At 38.6% G+C, this 20,192-nt stretch overlaps 1 protein-coding gene across 1 annotated transcript in view; it reads left to right on the top strand.

The window, feature by feature from the left end:
- grid2 (glutamate receptor, ionotropic, delta 2) overlaps positions 1-20,192 on the top strand; it is a 487,335-nt gene that overhangs the window by 429,633 nt on the left and 37,510 nt on the right. The window contains exon 14 of the mRNA XM_031760306.2: positions 19,714-19,880. Coding sequence (XP_031616166.1) covers positions 19,714-19,880 — 167 coding nt within the window. The remainder of the gene's footprint in view (positions 1-19,713; positions 19,881-20,192) is intronic.

The following is a 20,192-nucleotide window of genomic DNA, read 5'->3' as shown; positions in this document are numbered from 1 at the left end:
AATGAAAGTCAGCAAATGAATGCAGCAATTTATAGACCTGCTTTATTGCTGGATATAAATTGCATTAATACAGCGCTTGTGAGCACACGTCTGTGTTTGTGAACTCGTGTATACATTTTAGTGTAGGTGTGTGTGTGTGTACGGTATACTGCTGTCTGTATGCCTGACTAAAGGTATGCCTGCACGTACATGCAAAGCTCTGTATCTGTGACACGGCTTTACAATTTGTAACCAAGAACCTTTTTCTTTTGCATTAAAAAGAAAGAAAAAAGAAAGAAAGAAAAAGGTTAAGGTTTAAGGTTACTTCCTGTAGAAATAAGTTAGAGAAAATAGGAGAAACTGTAGGAGAAACCCTTATTGGTCCATATTACTCCCCCCCCCCTCTCATTTTAACGGTCTTTCCTAGAAGAGTATGTGAGTTTGCCAAGGCAAGCATGTAATCCCGGCAATGCAACATGCACTTATTCATGATTCACTGTCCTCAACATATACAGGACACGTCCTCAATATCTGGCAAAAATTTCCCCTCTCTCTCTCTGTGATGTTATCGACCCTGCTGCTTCCCCTTTCAGTCCCTTGATTACCCAACAATCACCTGTAGTGGATATTTCCTTATCACTTCCTAGTTTTGGAACTGAGATCTACACTTTGATTTTGTTCGTCAACACCTTGACCTCAGTCATTGTTTTGTAGATGTCCTGCTGTGTTTGGGATCATTGTCCTGTTGCCTGACCAAATTTCTGCCAAACTTTAGCTGTCAGACAGATGGCTTCATATTTGCCTCTGAATACTTTGGTATACAGAGGAGTTCGTGGTCGACTCAGTGACTGCAAGGTGCCCAGACCACTGTGCTTGACAGCTGGTAGGAGGTGTTTGTGCTGATATGCGGTGTTTGGTTTTTGCCAAACATCTTCACTTTGGCCACGTCTATCCAAAGGACATTGTTCCAGAAGTCTTCTGGTTTGATCAGATGCAGCTTTGCAAACCTAAGCCGTGCTGCCATGTTGTTTTTAAAGAGAGGAAGCTTTCTCTGGACAAACCTTCAAAAACAAGCCATACTTATTCAGCCTTTTGCTAGCTATACTGTCTTGAACTTGAACATTTAACATGCTAATGGAGGTCTGTGGAGTCTCTAATGTGGCTCTTGTGTTTTTTTGTTTTGTTTTTTGTTCACTGATACATGCACAGTCTCACCTTGGGGGAAATTTGCTGGGATTTCCACTCAATTGTGGTTTTGTGTTAACGCATACCTGAATCCTCCACACCAACGGCTGCTTTTATAGTTACTGGCCATCAGTTAATTGGAAGAATAGCCTAATACCAGGCCAAACGCAGGTTAAACTGTCCTCTCTGGTTCAAAGAGATTCTGTTTGGTCTTCTATGAAATGCCCTCTCATGTGCCCGTAACCATGCTTAACACTGCCGTAACAATATCCAATATCCAGTGCATGTTGGCCTCTTACTCGCAACAAGATTGCAAACTTGGATAAACTCAAATTCCAGCTGGTCTTAAGTTACTGTTTAAGCTCTTTGAGCAGTGCTGTTTTTAGAGACACTCACAAAAAGGAAACATGTCACAGTTTGCTTCTCATGTGTTTGGTAGAGACAAGCGCAGAAACAAATCATCTCCCCAACATGTTTCACATTCTTTTCTTGATGGAGTGTTTAGTAAAAGAGAAAATTACAGAAATATTTCTTATTGTTTCCCCTTTTACTTTAAAGTTTTAAAGATATTATCTTGCAAACACTGAAGCTTTGCTATTATGCTTTTAATTTTCTTCTTTGTTTATTTTTTAGGTATATAAAGGATCTGGGTCTCTAAATGTGTGAAGTTAAAAGTAGTCTTTAGCTAAATTGCTTTAAAAATATGGTTGTGCTGCTTATGCTTTGGTTTTACCCCAAATTAACAAAAATATACCTACTTATGTATCTTTAGATGCCAAATGCATTACTTGTAGTTGTAACTAGTTGTAAGTTGTACTTGTGTATTTGTAAGTTGTAACTAATACTTAACTTCAACAATGAGTCTCTCCAAAGTCTGCAAGCAGCTAAATTGAGTTATGTTTGCAGGATAACCAGCAACAAGCATTTATTTTAAAGAATCTGATGTCCTCTTAGCTCTCTAAGGTTAAGATTTAGTATTTAATAAGTATGAAAAGTCAGTATGTTGCTGTCTGTATCAACTGAGCAGAGTGGCCTATGAAGGTTTGTAGTGGTTTGTACCAAACTTTATTCATCAGCAAGCACAAACAGCTATGTATTGGTCAGTCTCCGCTTGTAAAACTATTTAGGAATAATTTCATTTACATAGTTGGTGGTTAATTGGGTAACATAAAAGCTGGGTAGGTAGAGGAGATGAAACCTGTAGTCAGTGTCAGATGTTAGAATAAGAATACTGAATATTGAAGTAAAAACTGCCTTGTTTATTTGTTGGCAAGTAGCATAAGGCATATTTGAGAGTTTAAGCAAAAATGTGTTTTAATCTATCCTACAGCAGTGTAATCTAAAAAAAAAAAAGCATGTAATTTTATTCTTTGTGGGCAGTTACTGTTGAGAACTGTGTTCTTCTTCCTGAAAAGCATTAACTTTACTCAAAACATAGAAGTTTGCAGCCTTAATGATTTCTCCTGCTCCCTTAATGAGCCAGCCCACCTTCTCTCATCCATAGACTAACAGGAGATAACCATGCAGAAAAAATAATACCAAAGTTATCTACTTATTGCAGAGAAATTGAAATAAAAAAAATCTTCTAGCAATTAGATGATACACATAAAAGAATTTTGATTTTACAACACAGACAACACCATAATTTAAAAGGGCAATCTCAATTCCAAATAGTAATTAAAATGATAAAACATTCCAGCAACCTTTTTTTGAGGCAATAGGATTAAATGGGTTTTTTTTCATTGAATTCCTTTTTATCTATTACTGAAGTCCAAGATGAAAAAGATAGCACATAATTATTGTATTTATAGGCCCTGCTGGAGATTAAAATGCACACAGAGTCTGGCTGAGAGAAATATGAAGGGGAGCACAACAGCAATTAGGCCAATAGAAACACAAAGAGCAAAGTTGTGAAAGTTAGACAATAGTATTATTCAAAGAGCCAAATGCTCCTGCTGAAAGAAAGAAAAATAACTGGTTTTAAACACATTTTTCATCTGCCTGCTCTCCGTCATGTCTAGCCAACTCTGCAACCTGAAGCAAACTGTTAGATTACATCTTAATTTCCCAGATAAAAAGAGGCTGAAACAGAAAAAATAGAGAATGGATCACTCAGTCCCCTGTGTTTTGAATGAAAGTGGAAAGGCCAAGTTTAATCTCCGGATTGTAGATTAATTAGGGGGACAAAGTAAGAGGTGGAGGGAATTTAAAAGAGAAAAAGCATTTTATTAATGGTTTTAGTGGTGGGATATCTGGTTACAATTGACCCTCATCTCTTATCGTCGCCTCACGTTCAACCCGTTCTATTTCTCATTCTCTCCTCCCTCCCTCTTCTCTGGTATTTCTTAGCCTTTTATTTATTTCTCCCTTGTCTTCTTATGTCTACACCACTCTCACTGTGAATAGAAGGCTTCTCTTTCTGTCTTTTCTTTCACCTGCATGTCCTGCTCTTTTCCTTCACCTCCTCTTTTTTTTCTCCTCCTGGTGCTCGCTCCATGGTGTTTGTCTTCATTCTTTCACTCCTTTCTGTTTGATGTCTCCTTCTGTGTTTGCATCATCTATCCCCTTTTCTATCCCTTCCATTCATTCTCTTCACTTCACCTATACTCTGGGGCTTCTATTCATTATCAAGGTGTTTTCACATCCACACTCCTTTCTCTCTCTCTGTGCCTCTCACTCTTTTCTCCCCTGTTCTCCTCCATACTTCTTTTTCCACTGTCCTCTCATTTTCATGCGACTCACTGGGCAGCCACACTCAGCGTCTTTATCTCTGTCTGTGGGAGAGGAGGCAGCCCAGTGCCAGCAACTAATGGACTTTTGGAGAACACAGACAGCCATGCATCACAGTCCGGAGAACTACATAGGGAGAAAGAGAAGGAGGATTTGGAGTGAAGCCAAAGGGAGAGTGATTTGGGACAGAGAAGGAAACAGACGAATGAGGGAAAGAGTGATAGCGAAGAAAAAAATTTAAAGTTAGAGGATCCTCTCAAGCAATACATGGAAAGGAAATAGGGGAGAAAAGAATATTGCTTGTGGGAGCTATAATCAATAATGGCATCTGAAAAAAAAAATCTTTAAAGATGCACATCTTTCTTTAATTTACCAATGCAGCTTTGTCAGCCAGCTTCATCATAGTCATGCAAACAGAGAAAATGCCTATAAACATTTTTTTAAAAAGTGATATGGTTTAAAAGCTTGCAAAAAATAATAATGGAGCCCTTTTTTCCCTATATCATTCCAAATGGTGGCAAGAAGAGTTAGAAAGTGACTAAAAGAGTTTTTCAGTTTAAAGATTATTCAACTATTATTCAACTATAGGATCACTACAACCTGGTTTGCCTCTTATCTGTAGTTATTTATATTTAATTTAATAACTGTACAGTACTCTGTTTATAGTAACCATTGTCCTTAATGTAAATATGTAAGAAAAATTGTGTACGTTTCTGTTCTGTGTCCTGTGTACTGTTTGTTTGTATATGTGTCTTTCTGGCTGCTGTTACAACCAAATTTCCCCTTGTGGGACAATTAAAGGATTATTCTATTCTATTCTATTACTTGCACAACAAAGTTTTTAGAAATAGCCCATTTTCATACTTTTTGTAGTAAAAACATAAATTCAAGATGTGTGTGGATAATTTTGTGTTCACAAATAATTTATTGACTAAGGTATTTCTTTCTTTTTGCCTGTTATCATCTCAGATATTAGAATTGTGATTTGACACAACTATGGAAAAGCTGATCATCACGATCAATAGACTAGCTATTTAATTGCCATATACCCTTGACCAGCTATTGTAGCATGCCATGAAGGAGGAAAAATGAGTTGCTGTAAATATGTGTAAATGTCTGGGTTAATGTTGAACGTTGCCACAAGCCCAAGGCTTTTTAGATGCAAGAGGGAGATTGGTTTTCAGCGCTACACTTCTGTCCTGTAAAGTCTCTCTCTGTAGCATTAAACCACTTCCAAAGAACCTTGAAGGCAGGTTGTGAAAGTATGCAAAAGATTTATGGTGCCATATAGTATCAGATTGGTAAAAAATAATAGAAATCTACTAAGAAAAGAGTGTGTTGCACTCTAACATAATTGTGTAATGCACTCTGAAATAAATAAAGAAAATCTGTCTGTGGATGTTAAATGTAATAGCTTCTTTGCTGAATGAGGGAGTTTAGCTAAAGTCCTGCTCACTTTATTACATCTGCAAAGCTTTGCTGTAAGTCAGCCAGACTTAACTTCCCAGTAACAAAAACTCTGGCCACCCAAAGAGAACAGAATTCACAAGTAGAAAATGGGTTTTTTGTATTTGAAATGTGCCTCCAGATACACAAAAGCAGAATGAAAACTGTGAGCTGTAGCTTACATCTTAGCAGTTAGAATAATCTCTGATGTCTAGGTCGCACCTATAGGTGAGAAGAATCCAAAGGATGCATGTGTCTGGAGGTGCACACAAACACGTTTCTTAGCCAGTAATGCACTGCAGAGTCATGACCTCTAGTTGGAATGGAGAACAGAGTTCCAATGACACACGCCCACACATCCAGCGACTTGCAGAGTAGTTACAGCAGAGTTCATTTCCACACTGCACTTTCTTCCTTCATGGGCGGTTTGTGGTCAGGTGGACATTGAAATGTATCTGTAATAACCAAGTGCCGACTTTCAATGGCAAACTCATTCCCAGTCTACAGCGGACCCCCATCAAACTGCAAGACATGCATCTCAAAGTGTACTGACAGCCTGTGAGGGCAGAAACTCTAATTTGCACTGAAGATCTTATCATTCACCTCAGGTCTGAGTTGAATTCCTGGCAGGTTTTTTTGAACCTTAGCCATAACTTAATGAATGCTGGGTAGTCTAGTGTCTGATCTTTTCTTTCCATCTGACAGGTGCTTGTGTTGACTGAATGAGTAAAGGTACATTAATGATTTTCACTCTATCTCGCATGTTTACACGAGGAAGAGTAATGGCCTTTCAGTGATCAATGTTAACATCACCTTTGGGTCAGATAGGCCATAAATGCTGCATAAATAGCAGTCAAGTGGTATTATAATGGCAGATGTTTTCAAATGAAGTTGTGGCTAAAGGGACTGTGTGATCGACAAGATTTGTTTTAGCAAACACCAGCTGTTCATTAATTTTGCGCGAATGCGACTGCGGAACCACTCAAATTAACCAAAGTGTTGTGAAATACTGGCACAGATTGTCAGTCACTCTGCTAACTGATGGTGATGTTCGGCTCCCTGTCAGATCCTACGTGTCAGGCTTATTGACATTCATTTACTCATATACTACAGTAGTATTTTCAGGTACTATACAGGTAAGAATTTCTTGTGAAATTCAAATTATTCTGGATTGAATAGAAACTATTGAGGAAAAAAAAAGTTACTTCTTTTAATTACCCTCGGGAGTCGATGGAGCTACAGTGACTGATGGTGTGAGAGCACTCATGCACCTAAATCTGTTGCTGGAAGAGCATCTGAGTGTATCAGTCATCATTTTCTCTCCTCGCCTCCATAACTATTTCTTTCCCACGGTTCCAATTAAAACTCCTCCAAATCAGGCTGTATTGCTTCCACATTAACATTTGCAAGACTTTTTTTCTTCTCCCCCATACAAGTAGTAAGATAACTTGAGGTTTTAATAGAAATTCCATCTGAAATAGACATGGAATCTGTCTGCAATATGGGCCAGTGTTTTCCCTTCCAATTACTCCTTGGTGTTATGGAGGGCTTTTGACACTGTACTGCAACCATTTGGCACCAGAACTTACCACTGAGACCAATGTTAATGAAGTAAATAGAGGAGGGCTGGCACGTTGAACTCTGCAGCCTGAATTTAATCAGTATTTTATACTCTAAAAACTACTTGGGCAACTAACATGTTAAACTGACAGAGGACATTCAGGATCATTGTTGAAACTGAGTCTACATACTGACAACCAAAGTAGCGCTACAGTGCAATGGTGTGCTTTCGACCTTCTTTGGGCTGTGATCTCTACAGTTCTTCCTTCCAAATTTATGCCAGAGGTGGATGGCTCTATTCACATGTCCTGATCATTCACTTGTTTTCCTTTTGAAGCGTGCCTGTGACCACAAAATGTGTAGCGTGACCACAGTGCAGAAATGTGCCACCTGCCAGATGAGGGCAGTGTCTGGTCTCACTGGTCTTGACAAGGTGAGGAGCTCCGTAATCTGTGATGACCTTGAATTTAGCCACTGATCCTTCGCACGGAGAGGTGCAAGGTGGGAGACACAGTTCGTACATTTAGTGTTATCTGTTGAGCATGACCGAGTATGTGGCGAACAAGGGGTTGACGGACAAAACCTGCTCATTTATAGGTTGATGGGCAGATGGACAGACAGACGTTCTGTAATGAATGCTCTGTCTGACAGGACTGATAGGATCACGTCCCTTTTTGTTGGTACGGCGATATTGCTCATGGTAGCCAATGGATTGTGACACTCGGTAATGAGAAGGTGGAATCCTCGTAAGCTGTTTTGAAGTAGTGTGTTTTACTACCCTGAACTGCAGCATAAGGAAAACTGGAAAATCAGTGAGAAAATAAAAGGCCTGGATCAAGAGTCGCATTTATATAGTCACAAATGAACTGACTCAGAGGTGAGGGGCACTATAGGAAACTCTCTGCACCATTTTCATTTCTGTTAGTCAACCTGAAAGCTGTCAAATGGGCTCGCAGGATGCAAGCAAATAAGGTTCTCTGTGCATGTCTGTGTAGAGACAGCGAGTACTTTCATGGCCTTGTGTTTTATGTTTTGAGTGTCACTTTTTATAGTAATTATTTCAGCATTGTCCAGGTATTAATGGCAGCCCTATTGATATGCTTATGACTGTTAGCGGAATCCATAAAGCAAAATCTGCATACTGAATAGGTTCCTATTCTCTGCTGCTGTCTCATCTGCAAGTCACAGCATGCTTTGTATTTTTTTTTTCACATTTAACTTGCTCTCACGTCTGTCTCAGTCTGTCACCGTCTGTGTTTGTCATGGACAGATTTTGCCTCTCTTGCCTTTTGTCTGTTTCAGTGTGTGTGTGTGCGTCTTATAGCTTCTTCTCTATTCTGCCACCCCGCTGTGCAAATGTTGATGTTGATGATTTTTTGATCAAAAAAACAAAGACTGCATGAAGGAGACTCGGAGAGCTCATTCTCTGCCAAACCCAATACTCAATTTCAAATTAAAGAAAGTGATCTGGATATGCATAAAGTTTAACGGGTTCTTCTTTTTCTCTGGCGTCACCTTTCTAGCAAGTTTTCGCAACTTCAACTTTTTTTTCTTTTTTTTTTTCAAGCTTGGATGTAGAAAAAGAAAGAAAACATAGCTCTTCCTTTGACTCAGCATGTGTGCTCTCCTTTATTTTTGAAACTTTATCTGAGATTCATCAGTCTGTGTCTGTGTTTGTTTTGCTGACTTTTTTGAGGACAGTGTCGAGGTTGTTGACCACCTTTGTTTTCTTTTTTAGGCAGAGAACATTTCACAGAGATCCCTGAGAGTTTCTATTTGTTTGGCTCTCTGCCTTTACTTTCAGAAACTTCTGCAGGGACCGGAGACATAATCCTGGCTAGTTTATTCAAACAGTACACCAGTTCTTCACACATTCACTGATTCAGTTCATTTCATCTTCATTGTCAGAGCAAAGTTAGCCGGGCAAGCTACAATCAGCATGGCCAGCAATCGCCCCTGGACACTGCATTCTACTTTGTGTGATGTGTGATGCCAAGCATCAGAAATTTAAAAGGAAAAACAAAAACAGTTTAATGATACATGCTCCAGCCGTACATAAAACTCAGCTGTTTCTGAATTTAGATGAATATATATATATATATATATATACATATATATATATATATATACATATATATATTTTCATTACATGTAATGTAGTTGCACTCTCTCAGACATCATTTCTTGTTTCTATTCTTAATAGAAATGTACAGCATAGAGCAAGTGGCTCTAATATAACTAGAATTTCTCCTCTTTTGATTGTACTCCTGTGATAACTCAGGTTTTTTTCATTGTCAGCATTAATAATGTCTTCGTATGTTTCCATTTGGTGCACTGCAAAAATCTTTACAATTAAAGAGTACTTTAAGGTATTTGTGTAGACTATAACAAGTATAATTCTTTAAATTAGTTACTGCTGCATGTCGTCTTTGTTGTGGGCTTTTTAAGTTCCAGTGTTGTGTGCTGCGTTGCTCGGCAACACTGCATACATCTAGCAGTAACCCAGGAAGTAAATGAGCCTCTCTTGATATTTGTCACAAATTCACATCGTCTGGGTCTCCTAGAAAGCCGGAAAAAAATTGCAAAAGACAACACCAAAAAAAAAGGTTCATACTTTGTAAAGCCATGCAAATATAACATAAGACTTCATTATGAAAAATACTGTTGAGCAAAGGGAAGATGAAAAGGAAACAGAGAGAAATAATTTTTTCTGCCAGATCCTATTAAGGCTGGCATCTTAGTTTTGGCTCACTGATCCGTCTCGGATGATCCGTCTCTCCAACATCTGTCTCCAATTACTTCTCTCTTCTAGTATCACATCTCTCATCGGCTTAACGGGGTCTGAGCAAAGATTTTCATAGAGCGTGGCAATAGGCGATTAATTTCTCTCTTTTCTTTGACTCCCTCTTCCTGGAGAAACAAAGACGACTAATGACAGCTGATGGTAATGAAACAACAGAGAAAACAAAGGGAGGAGAGGGAGTGAAGAAGTTGTCATATTGTGTCTCTAAGGATGTAGGCGGCTGTTGCCACTAGAGCGAGCAGTCGGACGAAACACCTCAGGAGGAATTGGAGCAACCTGCATGCCAGGCTTTAGCACCTCAAACCTGGCCATCAGTATGTTGTTGGAAAAGGTAGATAATTATTCATTCATTAGGTAAGAATGTATATATTTTATATATTTTCATCTTCAGTCCAGTCCTTGTACCTGACCATTTTCAAAGGGATACTTTTTGCTCCTCTGTTAAGTCCCTTAACACCGACCTATAAAAAAAGCTAACTCTGGGAGCTAGTGGTGTGTCTACACATAACAGGCAACTTAGCAAAGAGCCAATTTTAAATAATGTCTTTAGGCACTTTGTTACTGGCAGCCTGTTGAAAAAAAACTAATTTTCCCCTAATTCGTTTGTTGAATCTATGAAAAATCCCAAAGATAACATAGTTTGACAGGCATAAAATTTTATTTTTGCACCCAGAGAGCTATTAGGGGAACATTTGGCATATCTCGGCATGGTGTGCAGTGTGTGCTTTAAAAAACTTGAAGAAACTGGACAAGTGGAAGACCAAAGAAGAAGTGACAGGTCTCAAAAACTGTACAGCAGATGAAAAGTACCTGAAAGTCTGGTTCTTAAAAACATCAGGGGAAAAAATCCAGCGAAGACCTGACACAGGACCTGTCATATGCACGTGGCCCCTCAGCTGATCCATCTGCTGTTCACTGAAGACTCATCAGAAATGGTTTAAGAAGTCTAATGGAGTGAGTAAAATGCAAACTTTTGTTCAAATCATCTTTAGTTTATAGAGGAGGTCAAAGGAGAGGTACAACAGTGAGTGTCTACAGCCATCCGTAAAACACGGTAGAGGCTCTGTCTTGGTTTTAGGGTTGCATTTCAGCCAGTGCTGTTGTGAAAATTGATGGAACTATAAATGCAGCTTTTGATCCGACATGCAGTACCATCTGGAAAGCATCTTATTGGCAACGGCTTAATTATTTAGCCTGACAATGATCCCAAACACAAAAACTACTTACCTGGATACCACAGTGGAACTCTATCAGTGATGGACTTGCTTTCCCAGGAGGCATCATCATTATTAAAGCAGTGTGGGATCATCTTGACAGAGATCATAACAAAAGGCGACCAACATCCAAAGAAGAGCTTTGTTCTTAAGGAAGCCTGGCGAACTATTCCTGAACACTACTTAAAGAAATTATAGGAAAGCTTCCCTAAGAGAGTTCAGGCTGAGTTGGTGAATGAAACTGGTCACACCAAATATTGACTTTCAAGCTTGTTTGAACTGTACAACTTATGTTTTTGCCTTATAAACTGTATTTCTGGATATGTTTACACATGCTTCAATAAATTATTGCACCTTTTTCCCATGTTTTTAGCATACTATACAAAAGCTGTGATCTTAAAGCTTTAGAAAATGCAGCTAAAAAGAAACTGTAGAATTATCACAACACATCACCTCATACGTTTAAAGGGAACCTGTCCTGAAATAACCTTCCTCATGTGTATTTATGCAGTAAAATGCATAGACGGGGAGTCGTTGTCTCTCTTTTTGGTGCCCTGATTGATTCACCTGCACCTAATCTTATCTTTATTCAGATCTTCATATATCTACAAGAAGCCAGCTAGTGCAAACTGGGGGGGAAATTTGGCTGGGGAGCAGCCTCTCATTGTAATGCTCTCTGAGCCCAAACAAAGGCAGCACAGAGCATGTGGGATGCAAGTAAAACAAGACAGAGAGAGACAGAACTAGCTGTGAGGATGTGGTTTGTGTGGTTTGAGTGTTATGCCGCAGTCAGACCAAAATCCGCTTGGTGAATTTTACTCACGTGGGCTGGACAAAAGCAGGACGGTAAGGTTGCAAGCATAACCTGTACTGCTCACAAGCTGATAGCAGCAGTCATCAGAGCTGTGATACAAAATGTATTTTATCAGACACTGTTATTACCCTCTGTCATTGTCCTTACACTGCAGACACACCAAATTCTCTCATATCTACTGCATGTATTATTTCACCATTCACTACACAGACTCCTCCAGTAGTATTTTGTGAATTAAAAATCAGTTCTACCTACTCTCTCTCAAACTGGCAGAAAGGTGGAAAGCTTTGTAACTTCAGCACTTAAAGATCAGTCTGGTTAGACTGAGCAAAAACATGAAGTCATTTACCAGATGTGAATGTTTCTAAATGCTGTAGACATGTGAAACATACGCCTATGGAATAGTTGTGTGATGTTTGTGAGAGGGACAGAGACTATCCATAAAGTTTAGAAATTGGCAGAAGCGTTAGATCTCTGGCCTGAGATGTACTGCAAGTAAATTTAAGTTTGTCTCTGGGCTGTTAGCTTTTTTCTGTCAGAGTCTGTCTTCCATCAGCCGCTCTCACATTTCTCAAAATCAAACAAATCAGCGTCAAAAGACAGTGATGCAAGAAGACGTATGCAGAAGTACGCCATGAGTGTAGGCTGTTGGGAGACAGTTCTGAGCTGGTAGCAGTTATGAGTAAAGATGAGAGACTTCACTGTAAAATACAAAGCTTAATGATGTAATTTCTGAGCTAGGTAATCTTTTTAATGTTCACTCATTTCTATGAAGCGAAATCAAATTATGATGGGGGTCACCGAACAGGCAGGCTGCTCTGCCTTTTCCCAACAGAAAAACGACGCTATAATCTGTCTGTTTAAATGTGCAAATGATAAATGCTCATTCATTCTTCTTGCCTATAAAAAGCAAAAGCCATCAGTGATTTAAAGTAGATTGACCTTCCCTTCTAGGTCATCTTCTCATGCACTTCTAGATCACTTCCAGCACTGCTGCTCTTTTTAGATCACACAGTAGAAATGTAGCCTTGATCACTTAGACGTGAACATTTCATCATGGACATCAATCTTTTCAGTAAAGGAACATCAGCTGCCAATAGTCCAAACTAATCCAGGTTCAGATGATGAGAACTAAGGCCAGATGGACTCGGGAGTCGTGTCCAAGCTCAAAATCAAAATAGGAGACAAGGCAGTCACTGTGCCATAGCAAAGGTGGTCCACCAGGTACTCCAAATGCAGTCAGAAGGGCACTGCCAAGGAGTGATCCAAGATTTAGGAGCACTGCCAGGTTTGCAGAACTTCACAAGGATACGGCCTTGAAAGGAATAATGGACAATTTAAATCAGGCTTGGTCGGTCCAATGAAGAATGAATCATCAGTAGAAATAACGGTTCAAAACATCTGTAAAATATTTATTCTACTGCACAAAAAAACAAAAAACTAAAAGAAACAAACCCTCAAAAATAATGAAGGTCTGGTCAGAATGTGCATCTTCATCGTTATTGGTTGTTCCTGGAGCCTCTAACAGGCCACTCAGAACTATTCAAGGTTCTTTCTTGTCTTTCTGTCCCAATATACCCATCCTAGCATCAGTTACATGGTATTTAATATATTTAATATCATTTCTTAGAATAACTTCTTCCAGATAATGAGCTTCATTAGTTTGTTGGAAGTTTATTTAAAACATTTACATACTTGGTAACACAAAACCCTGTCGTTTACCAGTCTGCAAACCATGAATCTTTTATGGTGCAGTTCGTTACTATTAAGGTGTCTCACTGCTGGTCAGTGGTACAGAAGCTAAACCTAACCAGGTAGCTGTCAATAGAAGTACATTTAGAAATTCAAGTTGGGTTTTTTGTTGTTTTATTGTTGTTTATTTGCTTGTTTGTCTTTTTAATGTATGACTAAAGATCAGTTTCTGTTGAAAGCTGATTAATTCACTGGGAGAATAAAGAAAAGAAAAATGTGAGGATAAGCTGTAACAAATCCATGTGGATAGTGGAAAACTCAATACTGGAATAATATACGAATAAAAATGAGGAAGAATGTCCTTTATTACAGCCATGACTTTTCCTCTTAAGTTTCTACTGTTTTGCTGCAACTTTGTCAGTGTACTCTCACTTGAAAGAACAAAGCACAGAGCCTCCCGTGTGTAAAACATTTCACATACATTGCTTTAAGGCTAAATGGTGATCATTTAAGAAACTAATTTCACACTGGGGGATGATTTGTTATGTGCCACTGTAAAAAAAAAAAAAAGTGTTTATAATCTAAGATGTAATTTATGGATGAGGGAAAAGATTTTTGATATACTTTAGTTTAAACTTTGAGCGAGATGAAGAATCTGGTATTCCTTTGCATGCTGGGTGCCCTTCAAGGGATCTTTCTGAGAGAGGGGAGGAGAGAGAGAGAGGAAAAAAATCAGACAGAGAAAAAGAGAGTGGACCCTGGAGTAGTTTGGGCGTTTTGAAGTTTCAGCATGCCCAGACTCTGAAGCCAAACTGTTTGAACCATGGATGAGATAGAAAGACCTCTTGAAAACTGCCGAGACACACGCACATGGGGCCAGTTCTGTAATATAATTGCAATGTACCGTCTACAGAGAGTGTTATAAGTCAGAATGTATGTGAGGTCACCCCAAGGAGTATGTGTAGGTGGCCACTTTTCACTTGAATGGCCCTCGAAGTTCAAAGTTCAGCCTTTTGTTTATTTCAATTTTTTTTCTTCTTCTTCATTTTCTTTATGTAGAAAGAAGGAGATTTGTACTGTTTGTTCGCACAGACTTTATAAGCAGCACTGTTCATTTTAATTAACTGTTTGTTGGGCATTTTAAACTAAAAACACACTCGGTCCTCTCATGAGTCCTTTGACTTTGTTAACTTTGTGCACCATAATTTTATTTGAGCTTTGGGTAGTGTTTAAGGAAATATTTTTTATTGCACTTTCTATAGTTATCTTTAAACTCAAAGTACACTGTTATGTGTGGAAACTCTGCTATAATGGAAATTAGTGCTGTCGGGTTATTTAAGGTTAGGCAAGTTAGGGAAAGTTAGTGGACTTTGTAGTCAGTCTTTTTTTTTTTCCAGATAAGACCCATTTATATGCTCAAATGTTGTGAAGCTTTACTTTTCCAGGGCTTTGAAGTTACCAGCCAGTGAATTCAGGCTAGCAAATCTGGCATCCTTTCATTCTAAAATAGCATTTTGGATCTGTTTGGGTCGCTAAGTTAACCTGTCCTACATTTTTCATGTCACAGTTGTTTCTTCTTTCATTTTTTTCCCAGTATAATGTAAAACTACTCACTTTTTCTTCTTTCTGTTGCAACATAGCTGCAGTGGCACTCCTCTACACTGACTGTGTTAGACTGTGGTTACACAAAATGATGTTATACAACATGTTAACACGCTCATCACAACCCAGTTGGTGATTTTGCTCCCATAATTTCGAATTTAGCAATAACAAATAATGAAGCAAAGAGATGAATAATTAGTTTCGATTTAACTATTTCCATCTTTCGTGTTTTCTTGCTCCTGTGGTTGGGCGAAAACACAAATCAGAGCTGCTGAGAAACAACTCTGGCTCATGGTTCAGTGGTGTTATGGCTTCATTAAATGAGCTCCACCATCACTAAACCCCTTTAAAACTGATAAACAAGATACATAGACCATAAACAATGAAAGAGCAACAGAATTGGTTTCATTTTCTCTCCTTGAGGCAATTGTTGTTGTGATTTGGCGCTATATAAATAAACTTGAATTGAATCCTTTTCAGGAAGGAGGGATGGAAATTAAAAAGTGGCGTGAGTCATAGAAAAAATAGGAAGCAGAAAGAAGAGAGACGCTGCAGTGACTTTAATTTAGTGATTATGGATCTTACCGAGTTGTCTTTGTCACATTCATGAGAGAAGAAAACAAGGCCCAATGCAGTGATTAGGATGCATTGGTGGTTGATAGTGTGTGTCTGTGTGATTGTCTGGTCTGTGTTTGGGTGCGACTGTGCTTGGGTGTGTTTGTTTTGGTATATCTGCGTGTGACTGCGATTGTTTCCAGAGTGTCCGTGTTTCTGGGAAAAGTAGCTTATGATTTAATTACCTTGGCCCAAGCAGAGGCACAACCCTGTACCTGTGGAAGAGAGGAAGGAGCACGTCTGTACAGTGTGTGTGGGTTGGATATTAGATGCAGCAGTTAGCGTTGCATGAGATAAGCATCACTTGCATATCAAGTACATTCTGCAAGAGCATGATAACTTAGACTCGCATTGAAAACATTTTCAAGGATTTTAAAACTTGAGCCTGAACGCAATTAATCAAAGTTCACTCGACAAATACAAACGTGGTTATTACCACCAGAAGAACCTGAAGAGAGCACACCTGCAAATGAAAGCACCAAAAAATATCTCCCGGCGTAGTTTAAGAATATTCCACCACCCCCAGTCACCCCATTTGTATGATAATGGCAGGGTTTATGAAACCCTAAAATGCAAAATGTTATTTAGCACCAAAAATACTCAGTGAACATGGCACACTGGTGGATTGTGTTCATTTAAGAGATCCTGGAGATCATCTGAAAAACAATTAAATGAGTTCTACATTTGATAAAACAGTCGTCAAATAGTCATCAGACGGTGGGCACACTGTGGTCATAAAGGGGGTCTCCGGACACTGGGGATTTTTTCTGCATCGCATGAGTCTATAAAATTTTTTAAAAAGGTGTCAATATGTACATGTAACCATAATAAGTTTAAAAAAACCTATAATCCTTTAATGCAGATAGAATATAGAGATACTGATATGTAGAGTTGCATCACTTATTTTAATCAAAAACATAACCCAGTAGAAATTTTATTTCTTATCATATTGTAAGCATTTAGTGAATAGTAAACATTACCTATTAATATCTTGGTTCTTCTCTGACTATGTCTCGATAAAGTAAAGATTGGAAATATTTAATTTGAAATAATGACATGAATATACATTATCTGTATATGCGTTCTTACTATTGTATACCTGTTTTTAAAATCGTGTTATATTACTAGTGCAGCTATGGATGGACATTACAGTGGGGAAAAGAGGTCTAACATTCCTTTTTCCTTGAAAACTAGTTTTGTACCCCACAGCGCATCACTGTAAATATGTAAATATGCAATAGTAAAAGAAATGTTACACTGAAAGCTATGGGTTTAATAGATGGAAAAGCAATATATTTTTCACTTCAAAACATAGACTCCCCCTCATGTTCCTCACAGTTATTTGGTCCGCTGACAAGCATCCCCTATCTCCTTTACTGTGAATTGCAAGTGAAGGATGTGAGAGAAAATGTTACTTCTACCATTCAGTAAAAATTAACATATTTACTGGGGTAACCACACCATTTTTATTAGGTTATTTCCAAACAGTTTTGCGCTTTAATGCAACTGCCAAATTGTTAAGGAGAAGCTTCTTCAGCCGTGCACATGGAAAATCATTGCAATCGCTCAAGCCGCTGCCTTGCATTTACCAGCAGTGACATTACCTTTTCTATTGCGATAAATGTTGAAGTTGAAGACATTTTAGTCTCTTCCCTTTTTCCGTACCACAGTTCTGTTTCATTCTTTGCACACCTGAGGGTCATGAACTACAAGCGTCAGACACAAGCAGTGGCACTGTTCATAAGCTGGATAAGAAATACCATGAAAGAGAAAGTCAGAACACAGTGCTAATACATCTCAGATACAGTATGTAAAAAGAGTTAAGCTGGCCTTCAGCACATCACTCTATGGTACCATTCTAAGTGAGATTTTGTCGTCAGTAATTAACCAGGTTATGAGCCTTTATTAAGCTTTGCACGTAGAGTGGCTGTTCTGGTGCATAAAATCAAGTGCTCCCTATTCACACATACTGTACATTGTTTATGAAACAGCTGCAGCTGGAGGCAAAAGCATTTCCCTTCACAGGCTACAGCATCCTCTTCATTACCGGGACAATGCCTTTTTTTATGTGATTGCGCTGTAACGTACTGGAATTGATGTAACCTTTAAGAAGACATATTGAACTGGTGTTTGTATTAAGTGATCCTGTGAGATCAGCAACCTCATGACTAAAAGACACAATAGGAAAGAGAAAAATCACCACGCTCAGTCATAACCAAGTGACATTTTTATTATGGAAGCGCTATTGAAGAGTTTTTCATTATTACTCAATGTGCAATTCATTAAAAAATGAAACAACAGGAAACATTTCTGTCACTAAAAATTGAAGCTGATGTTCTAAACCTCTGCTCCCCCATATTTTCTTTTGTAACTAGTCATTTAGGCCACAGGCTAATATTTTAGGTCAGTGCAGTTTTTTTTAGAATTTGCATTGCTCTCTGCTGTCTTTAAACGCACTCATTTTTATACAATTACGTTCATATTTTTTGTGTTCCTGTGTAAAGCCAACTCTATTTTTGTTTCCCCAATATGGCGTATTACTCAAAGCAAACACATTAATTCCACTCTGTCTTAATTTCATCCACACATAGAGGCTTTTAAATCCATCCTATTTGTTTGCTTGCGTTCTGTCCCTTGCAGGGCACCAATTACAAGTCAATACACAAGCGAAAATGTTAAATGTTAGGAAAAATTACAAATGGTGTCATCGGGGTATGTAACTGGCACTTTTTTGACTCGTTGGGATTTTTACACTGAAAATTCAGTGAAATCACACAAAGGGCAATGACAGTGTTAATCAGATTAGCAGAGCTTTGGTTGATTTGACATCAGAGGTCACTGCACATATATTGTGCTTAATAATTGATTTGAGCCCTTTTCACCCAAATGTAGGGAGAAAAGTGCCCTTAATGCTCAATTTTAAGCTGTTGAAACAGATTTTTTTTGCTAATTTACGTAGCACAAAGCCCATAATCTTTTCAATTCAAAAGTAATAATGAAAAGCCATTAAATTATTCTTCAAAGTAATAAAGTGCTCTTTCCTCTCTTTTTAAGGCTGTAAAGAGCTGAATTTGCTATTCTGATGCCCTGCGGTGAATTATTGAACACACACACGTACACACATGTACACACTGCAGAGAGCTACAGGCTGTGAAATTACCCAATCACAAGGTCTTGTCAGTTCTCAGACATTAGTCATCTCACATAGGCCAAGTGAGGTGATACTCACACACACACACACTCACACAAAGACAACGACAGAGGGTTTTGAAAAATTTATAAATCTCCATTAAAGTTAATGACACACCAAGTCCAAAATAATGTATTAGAGGAGAAGTGTGTGTCTGTGTGCCTGTTGTCACCCGAGGCTATTTAAGTGAATTGTCAGGAGGTGTTAGGATGTGAATGTCCCAATCTGGTTGTTTATTCTCCGTTTTTCATTTTCTTGCGAAAATATCCCGTAGATTTACAGAATATTAACTAGAAGCTATGTTAACAACAGGCACCTTGGCTTTTACTGTGAAACAAGCTGCGATTCTCACCTTGAGTCCATTTCCAATTCTTCTCACGCACAAGCTGCTATCTCACTCATACCCGCAGTTTGACCATGCACATACACAACAAGGACATGAAAATGAAAAACAGATCCAACACACACCTATGCAGGGTTCAATGAAGATGAGCCAAAAAACTACATGAATCTACAGTCAAGGGGGAATGCCGAACAGCAAAATTGCTGTGCTGTGCTATGAAGTTTGCCGTCCTGCAACGGACAAATAGTGTAATCTTGGCTCGACACAGCATTTTTGGACTAAAACTGCTGATAGACTGTAGTTATGAAATCTCAGCGCTGGGGTGAATTGGTCCCCTTAGAGCACATTAGGCAGAAAAGGTCTAAGACGATTCAGCCCATAAATATCTTTAAATAGTTCAATTTTCAACCTGTGAGCCATTCTTGGATCTCTTAGAAAACCATCTCAATAACTCAAGTGCTGAATGCTCTGGAATGTGTTCTGCGTGACCTCCGATGCACCTTTCTGAGTATTGTTAACCACCTTGTAAATGTCTTTCAGGTGAAGTATGGCCGGTTTGGTTTTGTGTGGGATGCAGCAGTGCTGGAGTACGTTGCTAATAATGATGAGGATTGCTCCTTCTACACCGTCAGCAACAACGCACCAGACCGTGGATACGGTATCGCCATGCAGCACGGCAGCCCCTACAGGGACATTTTCTCCCAGAGGTAAGAGCCTTAACAGTAAACAGGAGCCAGCTGCATCGTTAACTGCATTTTATTTGTTAGGTTACAAAGAAAGTACATATTTTACTTGCTGGATCTGTTCTGTTTCATACCATTCGTCTCAGTTAGATTGTCTTCTCTTTTAGGTATAGAAAAATCCCCTGTTTTGGAAATGAGTAGCATTCCAAAAAAATAAATTATATATATATATATATATATATATGTGTATATGTGTGTGTGTGTATATATCTTCCTAGTTGTGGAGAAGTCCAGTAAATTGTTTTTTTTATTGCTACTCCAGATTAATTTCTGTAA

Source organism: Oreochromis aureus, linkage group 12, assembly GCF_013358895.1.
Source record: "Oreochromis aureus strain Israel breed Guangdong linkage group 12, ZZ_aureus, whole genome shotgun sequence".
In the NCBI taxonomy this organism is placed as follows: Eukaryota; Metazoa; Chordata; class Actinopteri; order Cichliformes; family Cichlidae; genus Oreochromis; species Oreochromis aureus.
The sequence above is the reverse complement of the archived record's forward strand: the minus strand, read 5'-3'. Positions and strand labels throughout refer to the sequence as shown.